Source organism: Delphinus delphis, chromosome 12 (genome assembly GCF_949987515.2).
Source record: "Delphinus delphis chromosome 12, mDelDel1.2, whole genome shotgun sequence".
In the NCBI taxonomy this organism is placed as follows: Eukaryota; Metazoa; Chordata; class Mammalia; order Artiodactyla; family Delphinidae; genus Delphinus; species Delphinus delphis.
Window position 1 is genome coordinate 74,965,704 of NC_082694.2, and position 9,061 is coordinate 74,974,764.

The 9,061-nt window shown below is 51.3% G+C and overlaps 1 protein-coding gene and 1 non-coding gene across 2 annotated transcripts; one reads left to right on the top strand and one right to left on the bottom strand.

Moving 5' to 3' along the window:
• The first annotated feature begins 798 nt into the window (after positions 1–798).
• LOC132435658 (U6atac minor spliceosomal RNA) lies at positions 799–924 on the top strand. The gene has a single exon (XR_009521601.1). It is a non-coding gene; the product is annotated as a U6atac minor spliceosomal RNA (small nuclear RNA).
• A 5,083-nt stretch (positions 925–6,007) lies between these two features.
• On the bottom strand, positions 6,008–8,472 carry RHOB (ras homolog family member B). Its single transcript, XM_060027047.1, has one exon. The coding sequence runs from the start codon at positions 8,081–8,083 to the stop codon at positions 7,493–7,495; it is 591 nt and encodes a 196-aa protein (XP_059883030.1). The 5' UTR covers positions 8,084–8,472; the 3' UTR covers positions 6,008–7,492.
• Positions 8,473–9,061: the final 589 nt, after the last annotated feature.

The window sequence follows — 9,061 nt, forward strand, 5'->3', positions numbered from 1 at the left end:
AGGTCATGGACGGAGGTTGGATCCTATCAGCCTGCTAGAGAACTCGTGGCATTTTAAGCCCGATTAGTACTCTTTTTCCCTTTGAATTGTTTATGCCTTCACTGCATTTCAGATTTGTTCTTTCAGATTTGGCAGGTAACCAACTATACAGTCTGTAATTTCTACCATTACCCATGAAGTAAAAACTTTGAACAATTCTCCCTTGGCACAGATAAGAACAACTTCAGAGATCCCGGGCTGGCTCATTTATGTTCGTGTTTTCTTATGCGTGTAGGCTGGATCTCCATTTGGCCGACAGTGCTCGACTTTCTTGGAGGAAATCTGTAGCCACAAAATTGCTCAACCAAGAGGAAGAGGATGGATGGACAGTACGTCCCATTTACAGAGCCAGCCTGGTTATGCGACCAGGTCTCACACTTTCCCATATTTGGCCGCTACGGACAAGTGTGTATTTTACAAGTGACTTTTTTTAGCACTCATATAAATAATACTTTTTATTCTGTCAGAGTCCCATTTATAAGCTCTCCAGAATTAAATAGCACATGCATTCCTGCACTCCTCTTAGGTGCCTCCAGAAGGTTTCGATTGTTTATCCAAAGGTTAAACAAGTTCTGGAATCAAATGAAATCAATCATTAACAAAGTGATGAGAAACTTGCTTCTGGGAACATTTGTTTCTTCCCTTTTCAGGATTGAAGGGAGAAGAAAAATAGCTCCAAATGACAGCCAGAGGACAGAGGTCACACAGAGTGATAAAAACCCAAAGCCTAGTTGCAGAGCCCTTAGAATTGTGCCTTCAGTGTTGTATGAAAGGAGAGAAGGTTAAAACTCCCCTTGACAAGGATGGAAGAGGCCCTTGGGACTGACAACACACATACGATTAAGGCACTGCCACCTACTTTGTGGCATCTAACTACTGCTTTGTGAATTGGGAGATTGGGATTGACATACCTACACTATTGATACTATGTATAAAATACATAACTAATGAGAACCTGCTGAAGAACACAGGGAACTTTACACAATGCTCTGTGGTGACCTAAATGGGAAGGAAATCCAAAAACGAGGGGATCTGTGTCTACGTAGAGCAGGTGCGCTTTGCTGGACAGTAGAAACTAACACAACATTGTAAAGCAACTCTACTCCGATAAAAATTTAAAAAAATATATATATATAAAGAGATCCTGAAAAGAAAGAAAAAGAGAAGAAAAGAATTGTGCTTTTGGATCATGGTTTCTAAAATGAAAAACATGGCCAGTTGTGCCAGGCTCCCAACCCAGAAGCCAAAACTGCCCAGCTTCCGCTGATGCTCGAAGCTCAGCCCCGGCATTGACAAACCGCTGAGCACTGCTAGTCCCCCAGGTGACCCTGCAGAGGGTGGCCTGCAGCCCCAGAAACGTGCTTCCACTGCCTGCTCATCTCAGGATCACTGGGAGGACTTCCCCAGAGATCTCTCAGGGCCTGAGTACCTTGTGATTTCGGCAGGGGTGGGGTCCAGAGAAGGCTTTCCCTCAGCTGGTGTTGTCAGCGCCCAAAGCCTGGCCTCACAGGAGCACTTTCTTAACTTCCCTGGACTCAGCCCCTGCACCAAAAACAGCTGGTTACTTGTCATTGCTGTGTCACACGTAGCTCATGTCAAAACAGAGTGCTTTACCTGCTTGATTCCGAGCATGCGGTATCGGAGGACTGTTGGACCCTCCATGCAGCCCAGTCTTTTTTTTTTTTTTTTTTGTGGTACGCGGGCCTCTCACTGCTGTGGCCTCTCCTGTTGCGGAGCACAGGCTCCGGACGCGCAGGCTCAGCAGCCATGGCTCACGGGCCCAGCCGCTCCGCGGCATGTGGGATCTTCCCGGACCGGGGCGCGAACCCGTGTCCCCTGCATCGGCAGGCGGACTCTCAACCACTGCGCCACCAGGGAAGCCCCTCACTGATCTTTGACCTCTGGTTTTCCCCTCTCCATCCAATCCATCCTCCACACTGCATTCAGGGTGATTTTTCTCAAATCATAATCCCACCACATATGTAAGTTTGTTGTGCTGGAGCCAGACTGCCTGGGTTTCCAAATCCATATGAGTTTTGTGACCCTGAGCAAGTTATCCAACCTCTTACGGCTCAGTTTCCTCATCAGTAATTGAGAATAATAGCACTGACCTCAAAGTCATCATGGACGATTGTGGTAGGCAGCTTCGAAAATGGCTCCAACGACCCCACCTTCTGCCATGAATGCCCTTGGGTAATGCCCTCCCATTGAGTGTGGGCTGGACCCCGTTACTTGCTTCTAATAAAAAGAATACAACAAAAGCAATGGGATGTTACTTCCAAGATTAAGTTAGGAAAGATTTTGACTTCTGCCTTGCCCACACTGTCTCTCTCTGGCTCTTCTCTCTCGTTTGCTGTGATGAAGCAAGCTTCCATGTTGGACTGCCCAACGGAGAGGCCCACGTGGCAAGGAGCTCAAAGGAGGCCTTGGCCAGTGAGGAACTGAATCCTACCAGCAACCATATGAGTGGGCTGGGGAGCAGACCCTTCCCCAGTCAAGCCTGGAGATCGATCGAGCCGCAGCCAACACCTTGACTACAGTTTCCGGAGAGACCCTGAGCCAGAGGACTCAGCTAAGGGGTGCCTGGATTCCTGACTCACAGAAATGGTGAAGAAATAAATGTTCTAAACCACTAAGTTTGGGGATAATTTGTTAGACAATGATAGATAATTAATACACACATAAAACAATAGAGATGAAGAGCTTAGAACAGTGCCTGATACCTACATTAGCTATTGTCATCATCATCATTATTATTACTTGTGCAGACACACATAGAGATTGAAAGCTCTGTGAGGGGAGGGACCATGCCTGCCTATTTGTCTACTGAGTCCCAAGCTCCTAGCACAGTGCCAGGCACAGAGTCCTTTAGTCAACCATAAATATTTGGAAGGAATGAACTGGGGTCCTCTAGCCAGCTCTTACCTCTCAGCCCAGGAAAGGGGCTGCTGAGAGTTGAAGGAGCTGCCTGAGTACCCACTTTCTCCCCCCAGCTAGAAGATGGACCAAGTAAAGTGGCTAAGGTCTGTCCCCCAACAAGCTGGAGTACGAGGTCCCTTTGTGGTGTCACAGCCTCCTTGAGCCCAGGCTGCATGTTTCCCAGGAACACAGTTACCACAAAGCTAGCCCTTGTGTCTGCCCCCCATCCCTGGGAGGCACAGAGAAAACAATGAAACCGTCATCACCAACCTTCTCTCGCGGCCTGTGTGTGAACAGGGAGGGCCGGGGAGAGGCTGTTTGACTTGGCTGGGTAACATCATTTTTCTTGACTGAAGAAATGTATACCAGAAGGGCTACAAGTAGAAGGTAGTTCTCACCCAAGAGAGCTTTATTCCCCAGAGGCCAGGCCCCACAGTAATATAAAGAAGCTGTATCTTTCATCTGCACATCGCCCACTCCTGCTTTAAGACTTAGGTCAAATGTCTCCTCTTCCATGACAGCCTCCCCACCTTCCCCTGGGCTCCTGTTGTGCCCTGGGCCTAACGCCCCCATTTGAGCATGCTCAGTGAATGCATTCCCAGAACTGCCTGGCCCACCAGGGCAAGGATTGTGTCCTGTTTGCTTTTGTATCCCTTGTCTCAGCAGAGCAGAGTGCTGTTGCGTTCTGAATTCGGAATGGCAGAAAGAAATCTCTAGAAGGGCATTAAACCCCCCGTTGCGCAAGAATGTGGAGAAGAGAAGATAGGGGTTATGTATGGGTCATCCTGGGAGGGAAATTCTCTGAAAGTGCTGTGCTTTTTAAGGTAGGGCAGTCGGGACTACGGGGCACTACACCCTCAGCGTCGGGAATGTGATTTACTTTCCTGCTGAAATGACCTCCCTCCTCTGTGCAATGACATGAACTCTCCTTTATTCTAAGCCAGTGGTTCTCGAAGTGTGGTCCCCAGACCAGCAGCATCAGCATCGCTTGGTCCCCACCCCAGACATACTGATCAGAGACTCTGGAAGCTAGGCCCAGCCATCTGTGTTTTAACCAGCCCTCCATGTGATTCTAATGCATGCTTAAGTTTGAAAACCACTGTTCTAAGTACACTGAAACACATGTGAAAAAGACCCTAGAAATACAGTCCAGATTGATTTCAAATTAAGATTAAACAAGAACCCAAGCCAATGCCCCTTGCTACGAAATGCCCAGGATCAATGAAACACCCCACTATTCTCCACGAAACCGTTCAACAGGCAATTAAATGAACTCAGCACATTTATTTTAAATGTGCAAAATGAATTTTCATATCCTAAGAGTAACACCAGATGTTTTACCTCTTTTTTCCTAATTGATTTTCCAGCCTACAGCAATTCGTCTTTATATTTTCCAGTTGGATCTAATGCAGCAAGAAGAGTGTGTTCCGGCAGGATTATTAAATGCCATGCATTTCAAAACAAGCATAACCCAGGCTGCCATGTGTCACCTGGCTTGTTGTCTTCCTAAAATTAAAAAAAAAAAAAAAAAAAAAAGGCAGCTATAGGTACCAGGCAGATTTGAGCAGGCAGGAAACCCAGAAAAGGCCCTTTCGGGGGCTGGGACTCCAGGCTCTTGGCTGGTTGCAAAGCTGAGTACTGGGCATTGAGCCCAAGCTTGAGCTCTTCACAGAGTCCTGCACTCCCTGGTACCAAAGGATTTGCAAGCTGTAAAACTTGCAAATCAACATTTTGTTTTTCTGTGGAAATTTTTGCCTTTAAAAGAAGAAAAAGTACGCTGAGGGCTAGAGGTGAGTGAGGCCAGGAGCTGAGGAAAGGATGAGGCAGTGGCTTAGAGAAGCCAACCTGGGTGGACCCTCTCCTTTCTCTGTGCCTGGAGCTGCCCAGACAATTCCCCTCTGTTGGCCAATGAGCCTGGCTGTGCAGGAGGCCCTGTTAATGTTTTGTTTTGTTTTGTTTTGTTTTTTAAGTGGGTGAAAAGTCACCAGCAACCAGGCTTGCCTCACTCAACAAAAGCTCTTGGGAGTCTAGGGAAAGACAGGGAAACAGAAGCCTCAAGTTTTAAAGCAAAGGGCTTCAAAAGGGGCCTTCTCTGCTTCTGCCTGGAGGAGGTGAGCTGGCGGGGGCGGGGGGGGGGCAGTGGCAGCAGGCAACTAAGGGCTAGAAACCCAGAAAGTGTTGATTCCAAAAACAAAAACCACGTCTTTGGTAGTTGGGAGAGGTTGGCAGTATCTGCTACCTTTCCTCGAAGCTGCTGAGGCTGGCAGATTTGAGCCATCATACCTGTAGCGGGATTTTAATACGGTCTCTGAAGATAAATCTGCCTGTCTGGTTCTGGGACCCACTGCAGCAGGCTAACTGTCTGAAATTAGAGCTCATCAAGATTCCACGTCCAAGTGTGCCTGCCCCAACTTTCAATAACAGTCACCCAAAGCCTTGTGTTCTGTCTGTAATGCGGCCACTCCTGGCACTTAGAATAAAGCATTTTAGGCTACATATAGACCTTCAGATGAAACTTCAACGACAGAAGAATCAGCTTCTGATCTGGGCTCTCCCCAACTTCCACCCAGGAGCTCAGGCCAGAGATAAGACCCTACAATCGTGGGGTTATTGTGTAACCCCACGAGGATCTGAAGGGAACCCAGGAACCAGTCTTTTGGACAGAGAGCCTGGTCCCACACCGGTGATTAACAACAACAAAAAAAAAGTCATCTAAATTTTAAATGCACAAATGACACCTTTCCAAGTTTCAAAGAATAGGCAGCAAAGGCCCCATAATGGACTTCGACACAAGTGCTTAAGACATACAAACAGTACATGTTAGGTCAAAGGTTTGGGCACTGGGTGCCGGGGTAACCTCCGGGACTGGGACGGGAGGAACCTGGTACCCCATGGCCACGCAACCCCACACGTCCTCGAAGGGATTTCATCCCCATTTCTTACAAACACTATGAGGGAAACTGAGTTGGTGGGACCTCCACTGCAGAATTCTGCCCTTGCCCCCAAATTCACAAGAATATTTTTACACATTATTAAACCACAGGAGCCATTTTATAAATGTCATCATCATAGTCTTTTAATATTTTACATAAAAAAACTGTATACACAGCTTATAGAACTTTTATGTAAACATCATAAGCTCACCACTTTGTCATTTGTCAGTTTATTTAAAAAATAAAAAACAAGACAACAATTTAGTAGAAGTACCACTGGATGGGGAAGGGAGGGGGAGAAAAGAGACACTAGGGGCAGGTTTACTCTCTGTACAGAGATGCAGAGAAAATTTTACACAGCTTTAGAGACTGACTTGTGGGGGTAAAAAAAAAAGGTTTTAGATAGGCTCTAACACCTGTTACTGCCCTTTCTCAAAAGAGTGCGCATACCTGCACAAATAAAATCGCAAAACAGAACAGTGTTGCCACATTTTTCAAAAGAAAAAAAATTAGTGGTTTCTTTTTCTTCTCCTTTTTTTTAAAAGTCATCGTTTTTTAAAAAACATCAGAAGTAGATGAGGTTACAGTGTACAAGTGTGGTCAGAATGCTACTGTCTTATGCAAATGACAAGTGCATTAAATGTCAAACAATGAAACAATTGTGCAAAGAATTCTTCCACCCCCCCAAAAAAAAACCACCCAAGTTTTAGCCTTTAAATAAATCAAATAACATCCGTTTCTTGGACTGAACGATTTTCACTTGTAGGACAGGCACAAAGTTCGCTTATGGCAAAAACGACCTGCAGCACACTTTCCCTCCTCCTGCCTGTGTCTGGTGAGGGGGTTCGCGTGGCGGGGGGGCGGGGCTGGCCCGCAGGAGCCATGAGTCTAGAAGCTGTGTCCTCTCATCCCCAAGTCGGCTGCAAACGTCTTCCCAGGGTTTGGAAAGATGGCCAAGTCTTGTTCGTGCTGGGATGGACGCCTGACCCAGGCTGGGCCGGAGCTGTTCCAGCGCCCCGTCACTCCACCCACCACCACCATTAAATAACACCATCCTACCTCCGAAAATAAAATTATATCTATATTTATATAACACCCCATCCTCCCCAGCCCTCCCCTCCCGCAGTTCCCGAGGTCTATGTTACAGACAGGGGATAGCAGGCGCTCGCTGGTTATGGACGAACATCTGATGGGGCGCGGCCGCACCCCGGTGCCAAGCTTGTCTCCGGGAGGCAGAGGCGGGCATGGGGTGAAAACCCGGCGGCGGGGAGTCGAACATACACACAGCCACACACTCTGAAGAGGCTTGACTCTTCCCTAAAGGGTGGTCAGGGGACCCTTGGCACTCAGCGGGGCGGCCAGGCCTGTGCAACACAGCCGGACGCACAGACACTTGGAAAGCAGGCGCCCGGTGCCTACCACGCGGATTCCCGGCGCCAGAGCCTTGAGCCGCCGGGCCACGTCGGCCGGGGCTGAAGGCAGACACCAGGCAGTCCGGTGGGGTCCTTGGGGCACGCGGGTCTCCCCTTCCCCGGGCTCGTGGGGGCTGGGCCCGGGAGGGGGAGGCGCGCCGGCAGGGGAAGGCGGGGCGGGCGCGGCCCTCATAGCACCTTGCAGCAGTTGATGCAGCCGTTCTGGGAGCCGTAGCGCTTCTGCAGCGCGGCGCGCGTGGCCGTCTCGAAGACCTCGCGCACGCCCTCCTTGGTCTTGGCCGAGCACTCGAGGTAGTCGTAGGCTTGGATGCGCACGGCCATGGCGCGGCCGTCATCCGTGCGCACCGGTTCCTGCTTCATGCGCGCCAGCTCTGTGCGGACGTGCTCGTCGCTGCGTAGGTCTTTCTTGTTGGCCACCAGGATGATGGGCACATTAGGGCAGAAGTGCTTCACCTCGGGCACCCACTTCTCGGGGATGTTCTCCAGCGAATCCGGGCTGTCCACCGAGAAGCACATGAGGATCACGTCGGTGTCCGGGTAGGAGAGTGGCCGCAGGCGGTCGTAGTCCTCCTGGCCCGCCGTGTCCCACAGCGCCAGCTCCACCTGCTTGCCGTCCACCTCGATGTCGGCCACATAGTTCTCGAATACGGTGGGCACGTACACCTCGGGGAACTCGTCCTTACTGAACACGATCAGCAGGCACGTCTTGCCGCACGCGCCGTCGCCCACCACCACCAGCTTCTTACGGATGGCCGCCATGAGCGGGCCGGGCCCGGGCAGCAGGAGGGGGCCCGCGAGCGCCTCGCTGCCGTCCCGCTCGCCGCTCACTGCTCACCTCGGGCTGCGCGCTGGGGGAAAGGGTTGCTAGCTGCACCCAGGCCCCGGGGTGGCGCGTTCTCTCGCTGTGCTCGGGCTGCCGCGGCGGGGTAGGTGGGGGCGCCGGGGCATAGGGCGCGCCGTGCGTCTCCGCGCTGCTCCGGAGCGGTGGCCGCTCGCCTCGTCCCGGGCCTGGGGTCGGCGCCTTTGTGCGCAAAAAGTGGCTAGAGCAGCGGACCCGGCCTAGCTCCCTCCCGGGTCTCTCTAGGCCTCAGCAAATGTACAAGAGAACACACGAGTGCAGCCAGACTGCGGTGGCAGATGCAGGCTGCGGCCCCAGCGCCCACTATTTAAAGAGTTCGGCGACTTTCTTAATATAGCCGCCCAATGGGAAGCAAGCCGACTGAGCTCATCGCTGCGGAGCTTGAGTCTGATTGGCCGTCCGCTGCAGCCCAGGGGCGGGGCCGGGCGAGCTTGATTGACGGCCCAGACCGCCGGGCTGGGAGAGGCGGCGACTGGGGAGTCAACGCCGCGGCGGCTGGCCCTGCGGGGCTCGGGTGGCACCTGGGTTCCCGTCTTCGCCGCAGCTTGTGCGCGCGAAGCGGGAGAGCTGGAGCTAGCTGCCCGGAGCCCGCGGAGGCTGGACGAGCGGTTCCGAGAGAGGCGGCACTTTGCGGGCCGTTGATGATCCCTCCCACTCAAAATTGCCCCCTTGCTTCGCAAACTCCCAGCGGGTGGTCGGACCTGTGGGGGAGGGAGCGGCTCCTTTAATGTGGTTTTGTTTTTAAATACACACACACGCACACACACAGAGGCACACATATACACACACACACGTTTGATTCCAAGCAAGGCTGTCGGGGTTTTTTGTTTTTAATTCAGAAGCGGCACCTCCCTTGGTCGAGTCCGCCGCCCCCATCC

What these genes read in the sequence shown, in the direction of transcription:
- RHOB (XM_060027047.1), bottom strand. Translation starts at nt 8,083, where the DNA reads ATGGCGGCCATCCGTAAGAAGCTGGTGGTGGTGGGCGACGGCGCGTGC.